Source organism: Miniopterus schreibersii (assembly GCF_964146895.1).
Source record: "Miniopterus schreibersii genome assembly, chromosome: 9".
Lineage (NCBI taxonomy): Eukaryota > Metazoa > Chordata > Mammalia > Chiroptera > Miniopteridae > Miniopterus > Miniopterus schreibersii.
Window position 1 is genome coordinate 45,130,952 of NC_138118.1, and position 22,093 is coordinate 45,153,044.

The 22,093-nt window shown below is 35.4% G+C and overlaps 1 protein-coding gene across 6 annotated transcripts in view; it reads left to right on the plus strand.

Annotated features, from left to right (window-relative positions):
- ORC5 (origin recognition complex subunit 5) overlaps positions 1–22,093 on the plus strand; it is a 216,152-nt gene that overhangs the window by 14,661 nt on the left and 179,398 nt on the right. For all 6 annotated transcript variants that reach the window (XM_081147843.1, XM_081147839.1, XM_081147838.1 and 3 more), the window contains exons 6-10: positions 4,234–4,364; positions 13,458–13,506; positions 13,589–13,679; positions 19,850–19,902; positions 21,536–21,648. In XM_081147843.1, coding sequence (XP_081003969.1) covers positions 4,234–4,364; positions 13,458–13,506; positions 13,589–13,679; positions 19,850–19,902; positions 21,536–21,648 — 437 coding nt within the window. The remainder of the gene's footprint in view (positions 1–4,233; positions 4,365–13,457; positions 13,507–13,588; positions 13,680–19,849; positions 19,903–21,535; positions 21,649–22,093) is intronic.

A 22,093-nucleotide genomic window follows, 5' to 3' on the forward strand; every position in this document is an offset into this window, starting at 1 on the left:
TCACAAAATAAGAAGAGGAAACAGGTAGGAAGAAAAGAACAAATCAAAGGATCTCATTAAAAAGTTTTATTTGTACCTATGTCATTATTGTTTGAAGTTACATTTTTTCATGACCCGTTTTAGGCTTCAGTATTGAAAAATTACTTAGAATATTTAAGAAGATTATAAAAAATGCTGATTTTGTACATCTTAGTGAAGTTGGATTAAAGTGTGGTATGAATTATAGAATTTGATTAAAATTTTAAAAAGTAAAAAGATACAAAGCAGCATAGGTAGAGATAATTTAAATAACTAAAGTGATCTTGCCAATTTTATCGATTTTATTTTGAGAGAGGGAGGGAGGGAGATGGAAACATTGGCGAGAAACATCATCCTCAGCTCCTCCTGCACGCCCCCTACTGGGGATCAAGCCTGCAATCCGGGCATATACCCTGACCAGAAATCGAACTGGTAACCTCTTGGTTCCTGGGTTGATGCTCAACCACTGAGTTGCACCGGCAGGGCAATCTTGTCAATTTTAAGAGAGTGTTGTAAGCTAATAGATTTTTGAAAAGTATATCATAATGGAGCTAAATTTAATCTGATCATTAAATTCAAGTTCCTTTTACTTTTGAAAATTTTTTTTCTTTAAGCAAAAATACCATAATCACACAAAAAGGAATTCAGAAAGGAAGCATTAATTGATAAGCCAAATTAGGGTTAGAATAAGTAAGCATGGAACCAGGGCAAGAAGATAATCTTAGTGACTAAGTCATCTAACTGTAATTTGGTACATATGTCATCTTTAGGAATATGGTGTCTGATACTGAGGATACCCCCTCCACTCAGCAGTGACACTAGGGGCAAAATTTGGAATTCTTGCTTTCTGGTCTCTGCTACAGGAAGATTGCTCGTGTTTTGGAAATGCATTTTTTTTCTTCAGGCTGATTATAATGCAGTTGATCAAGTTTTTGGTTTAGTTATTGTATCAGGATAAGTTATGCTTAATAATAACAATCTGAAAATCTCAGTGACATAATTTTCTGTCTCACCACCTTTGTGCTATTGTCCTACATTTTAATTCTACATTTATTATAAACTTCATAATACTTTATTATTTGGGCTTTAAAGAAATAAAAAGACAAGAAAAAATATCTTTTGTTGTTTATTCTACTTGAGATTTGTTGAACTTCTTGGATATATGAACGTAGAGTTTCATCAACTTAGGAAATTTTTCAGCTGTTATTTCTTCAAAAACTTAACCACCCCTTCCCCTTTTTCTGGGACTACACTATATGTATGTTAGACCACTTGATATAGTCCAACTGAATTTCTTTTTTTGTAATATATATTTTTTTCTCTGTGTTTTATTTGGGATAGTTTTTCTTTTTGTCTTTAAAAGTTAATTCACCTTTTTTTTTCTATAAGTGTCTAATCTGCAGTTAATCCCATTCATTCTTTTCATGCCTCATTATGCTTTATTTTCCTTCATACCCTTGAGCATATGAGCATATTTATAATAGTTATTTTAATGCTCTTATCTATTATTTCTGTTACCTCTTTTATTTTGGGTTTGTTTCTGTTGACTAATTTTTCTCTATTATGGGTATCCATTATACTTCTTCATGTGTTTCGCAATGTTTGATTGAATTATATATATATTTTTGTTTTTACATGTTGGACTTTTTTCTGGTAAGGATTTAAATTACTTGAAGCTATCTATATTGGATCCTTTCAAGGCTCTTTCTAAGCTTTTTTGGAGATAGCCTCTAGAGTAGCCTTTATTCCATTACTAATTTTAGTTCTACTTTTAAGGCACAGCCCTCTGGGATCTCTTCTGAATGCCCATGCATTCAACAGAGTTTCTCCATTCTGACTAGTGGCAACATGAATGATTCACATGTGTGAACTCTGGGAACTGTTTGACTTATAGCTCTCCAATATCATTTTTCCCTAGAAGTTCTTGTTTTTAGGGGGTTTTACCCTGTTCATATACGGATTGGTATTAAACTAAGACTCAAGGGGAACCCCTATGCAGATTTCTGTAGCTCTTTCTTACATAGCTCTCTTATGTACTCTGCCCTGCAAATTCTAGCTGCCTTAGCTCCCTCTACTCTCATCTCTGTCTCTTTAACCCTGACATTAATGGATTCCTTTTGAAACTCTAAAATTACTTCTAGTTAGAAAACCTGGCAGATGGTAGGACTCATCTTATTTCTCATTAGGTATCACAACTCTGTACTCTATACTGTTATATGATGTCTGAAAATAGTTGTTTTCTATATTTTGTCTAGTATCTAGTTATTTATTACAGGATACTATTTTTGGATCCTCTTACTCTGTCATGACTAGAAGCAGAAGTTTCTCTCCTAGTTAGAAATGGTGGTTTAATGAGTACTAGTTCATACATCAGTAGTGAAATTTTAAGACACCAGAAGACCAGTCAAATGTTTTTTCCTTTCCTTTACTTACTACCTGTTAGTATACTGTTTTTAGCTTCCTGTTGGAGATGGGTTATTTTTTAATAAGTTTGAGTAATCCTAGACTATTAAGCTGACATGGCTTACTTAATGTAGAGTTGTATTCTGAGATTTTGTCTGTAGCCTTTAACTGAGCTGGTTTACTTTTACAGCAACACAGTAAGATTTCTAATTCTTATAAGACTTTCATCAGGACTGAAATGAGCCAATGGTAACATCTAATCAGCTGTCACATGTGGCACTAAGGGTCACCAGTAAGGAGTATCTAGATAGAGATGTTATGGAGGAGCTCAGGAGTACAGTCTGAGCTGGAGACTTGTTTTCCAAATTTCCTCATCCATGAACTTATACACCATCTTTTTTGCCAATATATTTTCATCTATCTGACCATTTATCCCTTCCTTCCTGCCTTTTCTCCTTCCCTCCTTCCTTTCATCTATCCAGTTATATGGAAACTTTTATATAAAAATATCTTTATCCAAGTTTTAAGGTACCCTTGGACATTTTCTGTCTATCAAATGTTTTCTCATGCATAGTTTAAAAAAAGCTTAGTGACATTAGATTTAAATTTTGCTATTAGAATATAAAAATACATAGACTCCAAAGTCAAATTTTGGCCTTTGTGTATTTTTTTCAGTAGTTGTGTCATAAAAATGCAAATAAGGTAACAGTCTTCCACCTGGAACCTGTTCATGATTATATTCTAAGCCTGAAACTAGGCTTTGGAAAAAAATTTTTTTAGATCAACTGCCCTGTTTAAAAGATCCCCTGAATATAGCTATTTCTAAATTTCTGTTTATGAATATCTATTGATAGTCCATGTACGTTATTTGATCTTGCACCTATATCTAACTCATTGTTAGGAACAAGAGAATTAGAGTGGTTAAAGTCAGGAGCTGTTGGTAAATGGCATAGTAGCCATGATAAAAATGTTCATTTAATCAGAACATTAAACAAAAGGAAATTGATATCATCAGAACATCCTATAAGAATTTTTACTTGTAAGTATTGCAAAAGTCTTAAACCTTGTAGAACTATGTTTAAAGTATCAGTCATATTCAAAGAGCTCTTAACTGAAAAGTGTAAAGAAACCATTGCACCAAGAAGTCAGAGGGAATTGCAATAAGGAATTGATTCATTACTGTAACTGGGAAATTTTGAATAATAGGTGGTGGTTTTTTCTTTTAACTGTGGTTCTACAATATGATATTTCTAGCAACATTAAATGTAAGTTTAGGTCTCTAAATTTATGATACTGTATAAAGACTTTAAGATAAAAGAGAAATAAAGATACCAAGATTGTAGGAAGAAAACATTTTATCAAAAGGGGAATGACAAAGTAAGTATGACCATTTTCATTAAAATATTTATGAATTCACAAAAACTGAGCATTTTCCAGTTTGGTGGTAGTACCCCTTGTTTATGTAGTGCCCCTTCTTGTTTTTACAAGTTGATATAGTTAGTAGGCAGAATAATAAAATAGAATCTGTATTATTTTTTGTCTGTGATATTGATTTTGCCAGTAATAATGTTCTTGAAATTTTCTTTAGATGTCATTGTTTAATATTTGTCTTAAGCAACATTTAGTAATTTTTTTAGAACACTAGATTTATAATTGTTTTTACCTCAGTTTCAAAATTTGTATTACTTTTAAAATCTTGTAGTAGTTTTATTCTTTTATTATTGGTATTTTAAACCTTTGTTATAAAATGCTAGAAGATATAAGTAGGGTGCTGTATTAATCATTCTACATTCATTTGTGTCCTGGGAACAGGGAACCTTCAAAAGATCCTGTCCCATGATCATCCTCCAGAGTATTCAGCTGATTTTTATGCTGCTTACATTAATATTCTTCTTGGAGTTTTCTATACTGTCTGCAGGGATTTGAAAGAGCTCAGACATCTGGTGAGTGAGCATTTTGCTTTAAAAAAATGTACACCTTTTCATATTTTTCCATGTAGAAATGGTGTGTGACAGGCTGGAAGCTGAAAATTTATTCTGGAAATTTTTATTTGGCCCTTTGAGGCCAATACACCATAAGATGGAAGAAATCTGTGGGTTAGTACAAATTTTGACCTGCTTAGAAAAACTTGCATTTATCTTTAGTTAGGTCTTTTCCCTCATCCTTGGAAGTATTTTCCCCTCTTCTTTCTTTTTTTTTCTAATTACAGAAAATGTAGAATCAAATGTTAAAATCAAAATGAAGAGTAACAGAAAGGTGTAAAAACTTAACAAAGAATTTCACATCTCTTTGATAAATTTGTAAGAAATATCTTTCAGGTTTTATGTATATAGTGATAGTGGCCTGGGATCTAGATAAACTTGAGAATGGTCAGAAGCTTTAATTTCAGGTCTTTCATTAGCCATTGATCTTGAGTTACTAATCTATATAAAATATTACTTTTATCATTTATAGAAAAGATTACTTACATATTTTTAAATATTAGAACAGCTGTTTATATTTCACAGACAGTTTGGAAAATGATCATATTTAATTTTTTTTTTTGACCTTTTTACTTTAATTGTGGAGATGTGAAAGAAAGGAGGTAAGAATGTCTGGTTTCCCTTTTAGAAACCTTCCATTAATAAAAAATCTTCTCTCCATGTAACAGAAAATAATAATATATCTAAGGCAGGAAAACAGTTACTTTTAAAGTGACAAATTCTATATCTCTTAGCACATTTTCTTTGCTTTGCTGTTTTTGTGTTTTGTTTTGTTTTTGCTCTGAAAAGTATTACTCAGAGGGATTCAATGTGCGTTTGAGACAGTGTTAGGAGATAACCAAGTAAAACTTGTGTTTACATTTAGTACCTTTCAGAAATTTTAGATTTTAGGCCTTTTCTGATTTAGATGTAGATACAAGCATCTTCTGAGTAAGGAACAAACAAAACACAACTTGTTCTAATTCAAGCTCATCAGTAACATCTCTCCAGACTTTGAATGTCTTGGATCCCTGGCACCCAAGGGAAATGACAGCAGAGGGGTTTACAGAGAGGAGAGAAATGTCCCTCGGTGGGATAGAGTTGGGAGCAAATATTCATCCTCTGTCTGTCCTGGGAAATAACTTGCAGTTACTGTGGTTACTGCTCCTTAGCACTGATGTTCTTGAATCCGATGGGAATCTGTGCTGGCAGCCATTTAAAACTACATTATACAAGAAGGAAGAATTATTTAGGGGAACTATTTCTAGGGAAAAAAATATAAGAGGAGAAAATATGTATATTTAAATATGGTATTTTATAAAGTCCTTTGGGTTTCACTGAGGAATGATTTTGTTTAGGGATAAGGTTATAGCTATTTTTTGTTATTGTTACATCCTATTTCTAAACTTGATCTTCAAATATGGTCTAAGGCTTTATTACTGTTATTGATACTAATAAATATAAAAAATGGTATTTAAGCATTGGAGAAGAAAATAACATGGTGTTCTTATTTCCTCCATATGTAGAACGTAGAATACAGATTTATTTTCCTTTTTTTCTTTCAAATGGATGTTATTTGTTTCAAAGTTTGCAAGTGGCATATTTCTTGAAAGTTTAATAAATCACCTGCCAAAGATTCTTTTCAGTCATCTTTTATATGTGTGTGCTTTTAAATTTGCTTTAAGCATTGGTATTTCTTTAAGTATTATATTTTGGAGGCTAGCTCTGTAGGTAGCTCAAGACAAGAAAAATAAAAGTACTACTTTGAGTATTCATTTAGGTTTGTCTTCTCTGACATTCCATGTTATTCCTAAAAAATAGTAGTTATAATTTTTAAAAAGTTCAGTTGAAGAAGTTATTTTAATACTCCTATAAATGCCAACCACAGAATAATTTGTTTTCTAAATTTTAGTTTTGCATATTTTTTAAAACATGTCACATATTAAAATTATTGTATTTCAAACTTTTTATCCCCAAATATAATTTTCTTAGAAATTATTCAATAAAATGGTTTAGCTAGAGCTTAGCAGCCTTTTAGAGTGCAGTTCCAAGTTTCTGGTGCCTGTTTTTTTGTTGTTGTTGTTTATTTGTTTGGCCTTGTGGCCAGTGGTGGTGGCTAGTGACATAGTGACAAAGAAGAGGGTGCCAAATAATTGAAGTATATATGGTAGACTGAGCAGAGGACTTAATATTAAAACACCTTAGCTTACTGCTTACCAGCTGTGTTATGTTGGGTATGATACTTCATTTTCTGTACTTTAGTTTCCTCATTTCTGAAGTGGAACTAAGAATTCATACCTCAGGTGGTTTCTATGAATGTAAAATGAGATGCTCTGTATTAAAGTGCATATAAACAAAATCTATAAAGATGTTAGGTGACATTACTGATTGCACAGTCATTTGACTAAGTATTTTAAAATACAAATAATTTCTGAGAGGATCATTGATATTTGGTGAATTATTTTAATAAAATAATATAGCTGCTTTTTATAGCCAAGACCCACCATTTCCTGGGGTTTTGATTTCATTTTTGAGCGTGGGGCTAGTTAGATGGGCCCCTGGATGTTAGAAGAGCGGGAGAAGTGGGTACTAGGCAGCAGGACTGAAGGAGCTGGCACAGAGAAGCTTTTTAAAGTACAGATAGACTTCTGATGCCTCACTCATAACTTAGTTATCTCACATGAACTGACCAACCAAGGTAATCTCTGACTACTTCAAAAGGTATCATGACATTCTCAGATCTCAAATTCTTTCATGTTTTTTTAAACAATATTTTTTGATGAGGAAGAGATTGTTCTGAAATGGTTGTAAATCTGTCCTTCATCTACCAGTGGATTCATAAAGACAGTATACACTAATGTGTTTCTGTACATATTAGTTATTTTTGCTTATTTACCATGTGATTGTTTGGTAGGAAAAAATGGTCCCTGAAGACTAAATGAAAGATTATAAAATTTTGTGAATTAAGAATCATAGTGTCTGGCTCCATAGCATATGTTCACAAGCATTATACTATACTGCCTCTTAAATAAGATCTAGCCTTTATTTTATTTTATTTTTATTTTTTTAAAATTTATCTTTATTGATTTCAGAGAGAGGAAGGGAGAGGGAGCGAGAGGGAGAAACATCATTGAAGAGAGAGTTGTTATTGATCAGCTACCTCCTGCATACCCCCAACTGGGGATCGAGCCCACAGCCTGGGCATGTGCCTCTACCTGGAATCGAACTGTGATCTCCTGGGTCCTACATTGATACTCAACTGCTGAGCCACACCCAGCCAGGCAGACCCGGCCTTTATTGAGTGTTTACTGTGTGCTGGGTACTTTTGTAAACCTCTTACCATTATTAGTTCAATTAATTTTTTTTTTTTTTTTAATTTATTGTTGAGAGTATTACAGGTGTCCCATTTCCCTCCACCAATTGACCCCCTCCACTTCGTTCCCACCCCCTCCTCAGGCCTTCACCCCGTTATTAACTGTGTCAATGGGTTATGCATATTTGCATATAACTTCTTTGGTTAATCTCTTCCCACCCTCCACCCCCCTTCCCTCTTTCCTATGAGATATGACTGTCTGTTGCATGTGCCAATGTCTCTGGATCTATTTAGTTTGTCAGATTCTTTTGTTCATTAGCTTCTTCTTAAAGAAGACCCTTCAACTTTTCCTGTAGTGCTGGTCTGGTGGCGATGAACTCCTTTAGCTTTTTCTTATCTGTGAAGCTCCTTATCTGACCTTCAATTCCAAATGATAGCTTTTCTGGTTAGAGCAATCTTGGTTGTAGTTCCATGTTTTTCATCACTTTGAATAGTTCTTGCCACTCCCTCTGGCCTGCAAGGTTTCTGTTGAGAAATCAGCTGACAGTCATATGGGTGCTCCTTTGTAGGTAACTAACTGCTTTGCTCTTGCTGCTTTGAAGAGTCTCTCTTTGTCTTTAACCTTTGGCATTTTAATTATATGTGTCTTGCTATGGGCCTCTTTCGGTTCCTCTTGTTGGGGACCATCTGTACTTCCTTGACTTGTAAGTCTGTTTCTTTCCCCAGGTAGGGGAAGTTTTCTGTCATTCTTTCAAATAGGTTTTCAATTTCTTGGTCTCTTTCTTCCCCTTCTGGCTTCCCAATAATATGAATGTTGGGCCTCTTGAAGTTGTCCCAGAGGCTCCTAATACTATCTTCATATTTCTGGATTCTTTTTTTTGTTTGCTCTTCTAGTTGGGTGTTTTTTGTTTCCTCTTGTTTCAAATTGCTGATTTGCTTCTCAGCGTCCTCTACTCTACTGTTGATTCCCTGTAAATTATTCTTCATTTCAGTTTGTGTACCCTTCATTTCAAATTGCTACTTTATTATGTTATCGATTTTCTCTTATTTCCCTAATAGTCAGCTTAAACATCCTTATAAACAAAATTCTGAACTCTGTATCTGTTAGCTTGCTTGGATCTATTTCATTTAGTTCCTCTTCTAGAGATTTCTTCTGTTCTTTCCTTTGTGACATGTTTCTTTGCCTCCACATTTTGGCTGCTTCCAGGTATTTGTATGTATTAGGTAGAGCTGCTATGTCTCCTGGAATTTGTAGAGTGGCTTTGTGTAGTAGGTGTCCTGTAGGGTCCAGTGGATCAGCCTCCCCAGTCACCTGAGCTGGGCTTCTAGGTGCTCCCCTGTGTGGGCTGAGTGCCCAGTCCTGTTGTAGTTGAACCTTGGTTGCTGTTGGGCGTTACTGGGAGGAATTGAGCCCCCAGCCAATGGGCCGTGAGGACCAGCTGCAACTACAGCCAAAGAGCTGCTGTGCTGGAGACACCCCTGTGGAGCAGGATTTACTTTAGTGGGGCTTTGAGTGTGTCACTTGTGGATGTGGTAGGGTTGTAATCCAGCGTGGTGGAGTCTGACCACCAGGTGCACTGTCTCTGGGGCCTCCCGGGAGTTGCAAAGTCAGCCTCTGCCAGTGCCTTGCCCAGGGCCCCCCAGCATGAGCTACACAGCAGTCCGTAGTTGGCTGCTACTTGTGCTGGGCTTGGAGGAGCCCAGGAGAGGCCAAGCTATGAACCAATGCAGGCTGCCACTAGTGCCAGGCCTGGGGCCACTTATCAAGATGTATGCTGAGGCCAGCTGCTGCATGTTTGAGAGATTTTAGGAAAATCCTAAGCGTGAGGCTCGAGAGGCCACTTGCATAGACAAGCCACTGGAAATGGCCAGGATGAGCTTGCAGGTAGGGAGGGGTGGGGCCTCCGGGAATCACCGGGTCAGGGTGAAAGGTGTGAGTCATGTGCTGGAGATTCAAATATGGCGCCTGCCTTCGGGCTCTGTGGGAGGAGGGCTCATGGAAGGAGCAATGGCCTCTGCCAGCTCTTCTGCCTTGGAGAAAGCTGCCCCTCCACCTCTTGCCCCAATCTCAGGCAGCTTAGTTCCTCCCCAAGTGTCCCAGGTTCCTTTCAAGCTGCTGCCCGGCGCTGGGGCTCATACGGAGTGTGTCTGAGTGAGTCCATGCGTGGGACCTTTAATAGGAAAGCCTGGGACTCCCGCAGCCTCCAGGACCCTCAACGATAGTCCCCCCTGGTTTCCACAGCTGGAAGTTGTGGGGATTTCTCTTCCCGGCCCTCTAGCCCTGGGCTGGGGGACTGATGTGGGGCTGGGACCCCTCACTTCTCTGGGAAACATCCGCCGCTGAGATATCCCTCCCGGGTTTAAACTGCAGCACCGGGTGTGGGTCCGCGGCCGAGTCTCCTTGATTCAGTCCGGATTTCCCACGTCTCTGCCCCTCCTACCGGTCTCGGTTCTTCTTCAGTTCCCTGGTTGTAGGACTTCTGTTCAGCTATATTTCAGGAGGTTCTGAGTGATGGTGGTTCTGTATTTTCGTTGTAATTTTGATGTGTTTGCGGGAGGCGGTGTTACCGCCTATGCGGTAACCTATGCTGTTACCTATGCTGCCATCTTGTTTCCTCCTCTATTTTTTTCATATCATTCTGGCTTTGGGATTAAGACAGCAATATCAAGGTGGTTCTCATCTAATCATGGATTCCTTAAAAAAGGCGAGTTTTCTCAGGCTGATCAAAGAAATGGAAATCAGAGATTTAAAGCATAATTTAACTTCTCTATAAAATGGGGATAATAATAATGTCTACTTAATGGCATTATTTGGAGAATTAAATAAGTTAATGCATATAGAACACTTAGAATAGTAATACCTGGCACATAGTAAGGCCTCATTGCTTGATGAAAATTTCTATAAATTAATGTTAATGTAAAAGTTCTCAGTTCTGATTTTTGTCCTCCTAATGTTTTGAAATAAAATGTAGGTATTCTAAGAAAGGCAAGGCAGTTTAGAAATTACTTTTACTTGGTCATGGAATATGTTTTTATATTTATACTTCATTGTATATATTAATTTTCTGTTGCTGCAAAATAAATTACCACAGATTTAGTGGCTTAAAACACATTTATTATTATGATTTAATTAATTTATTTTTTAGTCTTCCCCAAGGATATTTTTTCCATTGCTTTTCAGAGAGAATGGAAGGGGGAGAGAGAGAGAGGGAGAGAGAAAGAGAGAGAGAGATAGACAGACAGACGGACAGACACACACACGTCAATTGGTTGTCTCCTGCACTCCCCCACATTGGGGTCAGGGATCAAGCCTGCAACTGAGGTATGTATCCTTGGCCAGAATCAAACCCAGTACCTTTCAGTCTGAGAACCGGCGCACTAACCACTGAGCAAACTGGCTAGGGCAAAAACACATTATTAGCTCAAAGTTCTGTAGGTCAGAAATCCAGGTACTGTGTTGCTGGCTTCTCTGCTCAGGATATCAAAAGGCTAAAATTAAAGTTTTGGCTGAACTGCATTCTCGTCTCGAGGATCTGGGGAAAAACCACTTCCAAGCTCATTCAGATTGTTGACAGAATTGAGTTCCTCTTAGTTGTAACAATGAAGTCTGAAGTTCCCCTGTTAGTTCTCAGCCAGCAGTCTCTCTCAGGCCTCCTAGAGATCACCCACATCCTTTGCCACATGGCCCTCTCCATCTACCAGCCAGCAAGGGCATTTTGAATTCAGAGAAACTTTGCTTTTAAAGGGCTCATGTGATTAGGTCAGACTTACCTGATCATCTCCTTATTTTAACTCTCCCATAAATAGTATGGTTTTAGGGACCTTAATTCCATCTACAAAATTCCTTCATAGCAGTGCCTAAATTAGTGTTTGATTGAATAACGGAGAAGATGTGTGTACACTTGGGGCCAGGAGTCTTGGGGTGTGTCTTACAATTCTGCTTATTACAATGTACATGTATCAGATTATTTTCTAATAAATCATTTCAAATACAATAGTGAGGGCTTTCTGAAAATCTCACTAAGGGGGAATTGGAAAAGCTCCCAAATTGCCTCTCCTATCTTGTGACAACCTACTCAGTATTCATCATAGATTGTTTTGCTTCTTAAAGTAATGCAAGTTTTTCTTTGCTATATAAGCGAAATACAGGTATACCTTGGAGATAATGCAGGTTGGTTTCTAGATCACCGCAATTAAGTATTGCAGTAAAGCAAATATCGCAATAAAGGAAGTTGTAACATTTTTGCTGGCAGAGGGTCTTGCCTTCAATTTGTAAAAAAACACAACACCTGTGAAGTGCAATAAAACTAGGGATGTCTGTATTTTCTGTCTCACCTGAATAAGGCTTTGATAACATGGCATCCTTATTGGTTTAGAAGTAAATTCCCACAACATCTCACAGATCCACAATCATAAATTCAGGCAATGGGATCTGTGCCTGTAGGCAAATTATATTTTGCTTCTGTTCCTTCAACTGACAAATGGGTATAATGAAAGTTCAAGTGTCAGGAATGAGATAACAGATGGCTATAATTAGCTCTTGATGATTATGCTCCTTTTGTTACTATTATGAGTACTAGTATTCCCTGAGCACTTGGTCATTTCTTAATAAAGTTATGCCTATCCTCCCCCTCCCCCAATTACATTAATGAGACTAGTTAAGAGTAAATTATACACTTAAATGGTAAGGAATAATGGGAACTATATGGGAGAATGTACAGTGTTTTTTACAAATTGAAGGCAAGACCCTCTGCCAGCAAAAATGTTACAACTTATAAAAAAATCATCTAAAAATTATTTCTGCTTGGGCTTTTGAATTATTTTTGTGATTTTTATTAGTACCCTTTATATTTTCATTCTTTGGGTAGTTGGGAGGGCAGTTTAAAATACCAGTGGGCTTGAATTTAGATTTCATTGTAAATAACCCCAATACAATTAAGTGGGAATTTGCTTATATTTGAGGATTAGTATAGGACAAATGGGCATAACATTGGAGAGCATATTTGAATGTTAATAGCCAAAATTATGAAAAGTATTTTGTATTTGACAAATATTTTGTTTTTAAAATTCCACTTTTTAGTAAGGACTAGCTTTTATAGGTGTACTTAAATATAGAGACTGTGTTTGGACAACTACATGTACTCAATTTGCTTAAACTACCTTTCAGTAGAATTCATGGAAAACAACTAAGTAATTATGATTAATTAGTGCTTCTCAGACTTTAGAATACATAGAATTCCTAGTGAGATTGTTAAAACATAGATTCCTGGGTTTCATCCTCAGGATTTTGATCAAGTATGCCTGGGATGGTGCTAAGAACTTGGATTTATAACAATCTCAGGTAGTGCTCCCAGTTGAAGTTGTTTGAGTTGTACTGCACTGGATGATGTTTAATTTATGAGAATGATCAGACCTTGGAAAGCAAAAGGTTAATTCTTTATGCTGGGGGTATTTCATCTGTGTTTTATGGTCCTTTGTGATGTAATTATGACCTATGTCATAATTTGTAATTGTGCTTTATTGTATTACTTTATATCTAGGGGCTACTACATTAGGCAGGATTTGGCCAATTAAGGAGTATTTTACATATTATTTTACTACCATTATTGATATTTGCTGTTTTATTATTGTAGTAATAAGCTATAATAACATTTTACTTTAGCAATTAAATCAAAATAAGATTACTTGAATAGTAATAAAAATTTTACCTGAAAAATAATTTCTAATTGTGGTAGATAACTACGTTTTTTGTTTGTTTACAGGCAGTACTTAATTTTCCTAAATATTGTGAACCTGTGGTTAAAGGAGAAGGTAACTATGTAATTTTATTTATTAACTTTAAAAAAAAATTGTAAGCTCTAAATTATTGAAATTTTTTTCCCCTTTGAGGTAGCAAGTGAACGTGATACTCGCAAACTCTGGAGAAATATTGAACCTCATTTGAAGAAAGCTATGCAGACTGTTTATCTCAGGGAAATATCAAGGTAATTTTTTATTTAGTATGTATACTTATATCTTTATTTGGAATATATACTAAAGTATACAAGTTTTCCTTTACCTTCTTCACACTGGGAAAAAACTCTGGAGGTCTGAATTACTTCTTGTTGTTTTGGGAAGGACAGACAATTTTTAATTGTATGTTACACAGTTTCAAATAAGGTATATATCTAATGGTTGAAAAACGTAAAAAATCTGGATAGCTACAGGAAAATCAGTTTTAACTTTTAAAAATATATTTATGTGAGATATTTGAATGGTATCATGAAAATTTGATTATTAAAGGAATATGTAAATCAAGTCATAAGTCTACATGTGTCTTTTATTAGAATTTCATAGTAATGAAACTTTAGGAGACATGGTGGCACATAGTACAGTGGGAAGAACATGGTTTTGATTTCCAGCTCAGCCATTTTCTGCCTTACAGGGTCTGAGAAGTCACCTTAAAAATGCCAGTCCCCAGCTTCCTCCTGTAACAGTCCTTAGAAGATTAAATAAAATATGTAAAAATTATTTGTGAATAATAAAGTGCTTTATGGTGTTAGATTAAGCCTAGGTTACAAAGCAATAAAGGAAATTTAAAAACATCAGTGCTGTCTGCTTTTCTCCCTTTCTAGTCAATTTTATTATTTTTCTCTCATAAATTCCTTATTCTCTAAGCTGCTTTACTAACTTTGCTTCTAATTTAATTAGCTGGTGAACACTTAATAGTTAAAATTTACTTAAAATTTAATAGTTTCTGAATAAGTATGAACATTACAAAGATACTATTCTTCTTTTTAGTAATAAAAAATTATTGATGAGAGGTTTGGAAAGTCACAGAATAGAAAAGCTTGTGATCTGCTCTTTTAAAGGTAGAAAAAATTGGCTGTTCCTTCAGATGATTCTTATATAACAATGAATGAAAGGACTTTGTTTCTTTATAGGATAATTATGGCCACCTAAATCCAGTTCTTTCCACAGGATCCATAAGAACAGCAAATAAAACCACCTATAACCCTTTACTGCAGCATAACTAGGAGTCTATAGAGTTGACTACTGACTTCAATTTATATGTAAATAGTGAAATAACAAGTCAGCGGAGCCAGCTCTGGAGCTCAGGCTGAAGTGAAAAGTTAATCAAAGACTGCATGGAAAAGAGGAGAGGACAGTGAGGGCATGGGTTAAGATTGACTAGTAGTGGTGAAATACAGATGAAATCACTCCAGAAACAAAGTCTAACCCTGACTAGGAAAATACTGAGGACAGGTCGGAGACCCTAAGGATTAGAGTGCTGGCTACTGGAGAATCAAAAGGAAGTATCTTAAGACTGCATAGGACAAAAATTAGCATGGCAGTCCTGGGAAAGTATGTGTCTGAGGGGAAACAGGGAGGTGAATTGGAAAGACATGGCATATTCTGGTAGCTTGGTAGTGAAGACAGAGGCAAAGGGTAGAAATTAAGGATAACACCCTCCACAATTCCTATCCCCACCTCTGTCAAACAAGAAGGTAATGACAAACTCCGAAGAGAAGCCAGTTCCTCCCAGTTAAATTGGCACTATAACTATAATAAAGAAACTGCACTTGATTAGTCTTTTTTTTTCTTCTTTAATCCTCACCCTTGGATATTTTTTCCATTGCTTTTCAGAGAGAGAGAAAGGGTGATGGAGAGAGAGAAATATCGATTGGCTGCCTCCCGCACTAGCCCCGACTGGGGCTGGGGATCCAGCCTGCAACCAAGATAACGTGCCCGGGATCCTTCAGTCTACGCTCTAGCCGCTAACCGGCGAGGGCTGAACTTTATTAGTCTTAAAGAAAAAGGCACTTTAGAATTAAGAAATGTACTAAGTCATCTAAAACACTCACACCTGCATTCACAGAATCATCTGTTTGGGCATTTCAAAGTGAAGAGAAAACAAAATAGAAAAGCCATGAAAAGGTTATAAGAAGAAGTAGATTATGTGAATAAAAATAATTTAGCTGATGAAATTGCCCCTTTCCCCCCAAAATAAAGCAGAGGAAGGTATAACACAATATTCCAACCTGATGTAAAAATTTTAAACCAGCATTTTCAGATACAAAAAGATACCTTAAATTAGAAATTCAACTCAGAATAAATGGCCAAAGAAGAAGTGTTTGGGAAACAAAAATTAACCAAACAGGAATAGAATTCAAGCAAAAGTAGTTACCTTAGAAATGAAAATGAAATTTTAAGATTTCTTTGGAAGAGTAGATTCAGCTGAGAATATAATAAAGGATATTGAGGAAAGGAATGAAAAACAAGAGGACAAAACTAAACGAAGATAAAAATAATCAAGTAGAATGTAATAAAATGTGATGGGCAAAGAGGATTCAATATATATATAATTAGAGTTCTTGAAGAAAGAAAACAATGGATATAAATTAAGATCTGTTCCCTAGCTGGTTAGGCTCAGTGGTTAGTGTCAGCCTGAGGACTGAAGGGTCCCGGGTTCGATTCCGATCAAGGGCATATACCTCCGTTGCAGGCTCTATCCCGTGTGCTGAAGGCAACCAATCAATGTGTCTCTGTCTCATCAATATCTCTTTCTCTCTCCCCCCCCCCTTTCACTCTCTGAAAAGCAACGGAAAAAATATCCTTGGGTGAGGATTTAAAAAAAAAAAATCTAAAATGTTGCAGAAGTAAAAGAAGACCTGGCTTTGCATATTAAAGGATTTGTCTCCACTTGACCCACAATATTCAGTTCTGATACTGTCCTAGTTTGTTACCCTATAACAAATTAAATTACTACAAATTAGTATCTTAAAACAAGGCACATTAATTATCTTACCTTTCTGGATATCAGAAGTCTAAAATGGGTACATAGGGCTCATTCATTCTGGAAGCTTTTGGGGAAAACCTGTTTCTTTGCTTTTTCCAGCATATAGTGGCTACCTGCATTCCTTGGCTTGTGTTCCTTCCTCTGTCTTCAAAGCTAGCAACAGATCATTTTCTCTTCTCTCTGACCTCCTATCTTTTTCTTAGAAGAATCCTGTGATTACATTGGGCTACTCAGATAATCCAGAATAGCAGCCCCATCTCAGGATCCTCAAAAGTCCTTTTACCACATAAAGTAACATTCACAGGTTCCAGGGATTGGAGCATGGACATCTTTAGGCACTGTTTTTTAGCCTACTGCAGAGACTTCCTTATACTTTTCACTTTAAAAATAAACATTAAAGAAAAATACTGTCTCTGAGCCTCCAGGCAGAAAGATAGGTCACGTACAAAGGAAAGTGAATCTGTAATAAAGATAACAAATGGAGCAACATTTTCAAGAAACTCAAGGAGAGAGGAAGTGTAAGGCAAAGAATTTTATATCCAGCCAATCTATCATTCAAGTATCAGGGCTATAGAAAAACAGTTTTAAACATGTAAGAACTCAGAACACTATGCTCATAAACCCCCTCTAAAGAGTCTACGAGTGACAACATTGGTGCAACAGAGATGATTGGGGAAACTACCAAAAGGATTTTTGATGAGCACTAATTTAATTTTAGCTGAAAACTGAAATATGGGAACAAAGGTTGAAAGAATACTATATATATTACATGTTCTGACTGGATAGGAATAGCACAGTGACAAAGTTAAAAAATGCAAAAGGGGAGGGAGAGAGAAAGGGCAAAGGAGTAAAATACTCTCATTGATTGTTGTAAGAGAAGGGTGCCAAAGAATTCAGGTTAAAACTATATATTTTAAAAAGTATATTCAAAAAGTCTCACATCCATCCCTTTCACTGTTTTCCTAACCACATAGAATTTCTGGTCTATCCTCTATCTTTTTTCAAAAATATTCAAATATATACATATGTATCTTTATATCTGCAAAGGTATCTACTTCCCTTTGCAATTAATATATAATTTGTAATATGTTTCTTTCACAGAAAAGTATAGAGCAAAAAAATAAGCATTGCTAATCTGACCTGCCTCACTGAAGCATTCTGAAAACCTTTTTCTCTGTTGGGTGAATTATACCCATTTGTATTTGTTGATATGAAGTATATATGTTTTATTAACTTTGTCATGTTAATTTGCTGAAATTCTTTATGTGGTCATTGTCTTTTTGGGGGGAAAAAAAGTTAGGATACTTTGCATTTTTATTCCAACTGGTTACCTTTCTAGTCATATTATATATAATACCCTTAGTCCCCCCTTTTCTCACAGTGTGGCATAAAGGACCAGTGAGACTTTCCAGTAGTATATAGTAGAGAAATGGCAGTCTAAGACTGGTGATATCTACTGATCCATTTGAAAGTGTTCAAATTGCTTCAAGTTAAATAACTCCCATTCTTCCCTCCCCCAATATCCTTACCCCTTTACCCATGTAAAATAAGTTTTACTAAATTAAAAAAATAATAATAACCACATATTTCATATTTCCTAATTGAGATTAAATGCTTGGGATAAGCACAGTAAAGTCAGAGAAGGCTAGATCCTGGCTCAACAAACTGTTTTTTTTCTGTTGTTTTTTTAATGTATGTTGGTTTTATATAACTTTTATAAGCAGTTTGGACAATTATGAAAAAAGACTCCAACCTGGTTCCTAGTTTATCTTAAAATTCTAGCCTATTCAATGTCAATTAATACAAGTACTGTGACTCTGGTTCACCGCTGGAAATTAATAGTTCATATTTATTTAGAATATGGATTAACTTTTTAGTCAGCTCTCAGTTGAAACCCTAGTTCCACCACTTAGAAGCTTTGCAACCTGGTTAACCACTCCGACTCTCCGTTTTACCATTTATAAAAGAAAAGAAATGATAATCTCATAAGTTTATGAGGATTAAATGGGATATATTAAGAGCTGGGTTCATATTAGAAATTCAGTAAATGTGTTATTTTCCTCTCTTTCCATTAAAGGTGGTCAGTTTTTCCCTGGTTGTCCTTTGAGAATTTAAATAACAACATTAAATGTGTAATTACTATATAAGAAAATCATCAATTTAAATTGTCTGAAAGAAATGTGAAAATGCCTTCTAAATCTGTGAAGCACTATCAACTGTAAGGTAGAAGAAATGACCTGTTTTGAAAGTCAGCTTGTTAGACTAGGTTTGCTCTTATATCGTTTACTATTTTGCCTATTTCCCACTTGATATATCCCCAGAATTTTCAGCTATGCTTGCAGATTTGAAAAAATAGTTTGACTTAGTATATTTAATTTTTCTGACCTGGCATTTACTTTTAAATTAGCGTTTTAAGAGCCCTGTAAGAGACTTTTAGAGTTGGAGAGGGTCCTTACAGATCATTGCATCTAATTGCCTTGGTTATTAATCCTCACCAGAGGACATGCTTTTTAAAATTGATTTTGGAGAGACAGGAGGGGAGAGGGAGAGATTGGGAAGAGACATCGATTGGTTGTCTCCCACATGCACCCCAACTGGGGATCGAACCAAGGACCTTTCAGTGTACGGGACAATGCTCCACCCAACTGAGCCACACTGGCCAGCGCTAATTTCCTTAGTTTTTGATGAGAAGGTTATTGATTTATTTAAGGTCATACAGCTAAAACTTCAGTCTCCCAGGGCAATCTTTTCACTACACTATGGTGTGTTTCCGTATGAATTTGATTTGACATATTATCACTTCATAGTCTTAATAATATTTGGGGCTGTTTAATAGTTCTCATTGCAGGTAAGGTCACAGTGGGGCAGTGGAAATAGCATGAATTCTGCAGGCATCTACAAGGAATTCAGTTCTTAGCTCTAGTACTGACTGGCTGGATATCCTTGGGTGGCTTAACTTGTGGGGCCTCAGTTTTCTGATACAGTGATGCTTATTTTAAGTGATCATTACTGAGTTTAGAAATAGTGTATAACAGTTGTATCTAATATAGTAACTGGAACATTGGGAGTTTTACTGAGTAACAGGTAATATTTGTTGGTACTTTTTGATAGCTTTACAATTATGATCAGAGGATGAGATTTTTAAAAGAATTAACATCTGACTATTGATATCTAAGTTTATGTTGTTCTAATATACACTGTATGATTTTTGTAGAGGTACAAATGTATATTTCATGTGTACATTGTCTTGTTTAGAGGGAAATTGAATCTATTTTGTAAATAAAGTAAATTTCAGTTTTTCTAGGACTCTGTTTAAGTATGGTATATTGATTTAGTATATTTTCAACCCATTATTGCCTTTCTATTTTTTTTCAGTTCACAGTGGGAAAAGCTACAGAAAGATGACATAGATCCAGGACAAATGGAAGGTATCAAGGAAATATTGAGACAGTTACCAGAGACCCTATTTTATTACTAGTAATCAAGATACTAAAGTTAATTCTACAGATAACATTAGTAGTGTTATAAAAGTAAATTTACTTTATAAGCTATAATGATATTTTAATTGATTTTCCTTTAAGTGAAATTCCAATTTAATATGAGGAAGTAAAGTTTGTATACCAGTTTTCTGAGTGTTGGATTATATCATGCAAAAATCAAGTAGTTTATATTTTGTTAAATGCTTTTGTTAAAACAAGTACATTACATATTTTCATTTCAGTATGTATGTCATGAGTTTTATGGAATAAAATTCAACTTTATGTTAACCCAGTTTGTAGGATACATTTCAGTTTATTATGTTTTAAAAGCTTTGTGCTTTTGTTTTCTTTAAAAAAAATACTACTTTGGATTTATCCCAATAGAACAGCTTTTACTTAAGAAAAAATAAGCGAGTATCTAAAATATTCTTATTTAAAAAATAGATCAGGGGAACTGGTATGAAATGAAGTGGTGCTGAGATTCTGTTTTGTCTATTTTGGTTTCTCACTGCTCCAGATGCTATACAAGTGATTTTTAGTTGTGTGTTTTAATGGAAGGAAATAGATGCTAGAGTTAGAAAATCTGCAGTAATTGGTGTGCACTACTCCCTAACTGTGATCTTGAGCCCAGCTCAGTGTCCTCATCTAAAATGGGAAGAACATCTAGCTTTAAGTTACACCAGAGGTTCAGAGATGCTTAAGTAAAACACCTAGAATAGTGTCTGACATGTACTATATTTTCAGTAAATACCAGACTTCATCTTCCCTTATAAAAATCAGTGCTGCTTGAGTGACCCAGTTGTTTTATTTATCCATTCATTCAATCATTCCCTTTATGAAAGGCACTGTAGGGATACAAAAAAAAAAGTAGATATAGCTTCTTCAGTGAACAGTATAGCTTGGTAAGAAATTTAATTTCAGTATAATTAACTGTTCAATATAATTATAGGTGTAACGGGGGTGTGTGGGTGGGGAGAGATTAATCAAAGAACTTATATGTTTATAAGCATAACCCATGGGCACAGGCATTGGTATGGGGAAAGCCTGGGGGTAGGATGGATGTGGGGTGGAGGGGATCAGTGGGGATAAAAAGGGGACATCGGTAATATTCTCAACAATAAAGATAAAGAAACTTAAAATAAAAACTGTAGGGGAAAAAAAGAAATTTAATTTCAGTATAATTAACTGTTCAATATAATAATTATAGGTGTAAAGTTATGTGGGCCATAAGTGAAAATAATAAAGTGAAAATTCATAGTAGAGACAGATTTTCCTATTTTGGTGTGGTAGAGGAGCATCAGGAAAGGTTTAATGGAGAGTGTGGCTTTAAAGGGCAGGCTGGATAGGATTTAGACTTCAGAATAGGAGGAGCCAAACAAAAATAATAGAATGAGCAAAGCATATCAGTAATAATGTTCACTACCACCACCATCATTGTCACAGCACTTTAAGCTCAAGGAGTAGGTCATTTTGACTAGCTAATGCTGTATGGAAGTCAGAAGATAAGTGAGAAAAGATAAGAGATACTTAAAATCTAAAGGTAGCCTGTTCAATACCTTCATAAAAGTTTTTCGTTGTGTAGGTCTCTCAGCATATACTCACGTGGAACTTCCGTATTACTCTAAGTTTATTCTAATTGCTGCATATCTTGCTTCATATAATCCATCAAGAACTGACAAGAGGTTCTTCCTTAAGGTAATAATTATTTCTTTTCAATTTATTTTTAAAGATCCCATGAATAGTTTGAAATTTCTCAATACCTGTAAATTTCTAAGGGGTAGAGATTGGAATAAGAGATCGCTAAATATGTATTTAGTACTTATCCTCTAAAGGCTTTAATTTAAGATCATAACCTGAATGGGAAAAATAGTTTCATGGAAGAGTTCAGGTATACTTTATAGGTAATAATTCTAGATTTTAAAAGTGCATAAGGTTTTGTTTAAAGTATGAGTGATGGGAATAATTTTAAGGTTGCTAACTTTATTGTTCTAAAGCTTCTGTAGTGTCGTGCACTTATACATATCATTATCTAGAACATTCAGGAGCCTCTTCTGCATATACACTAGCTGAATAAATTCCATTTTAGAATTGTTTTCTTTTTGAAAAAAATAATATGCAATTTTATTTATTATTAAATGTA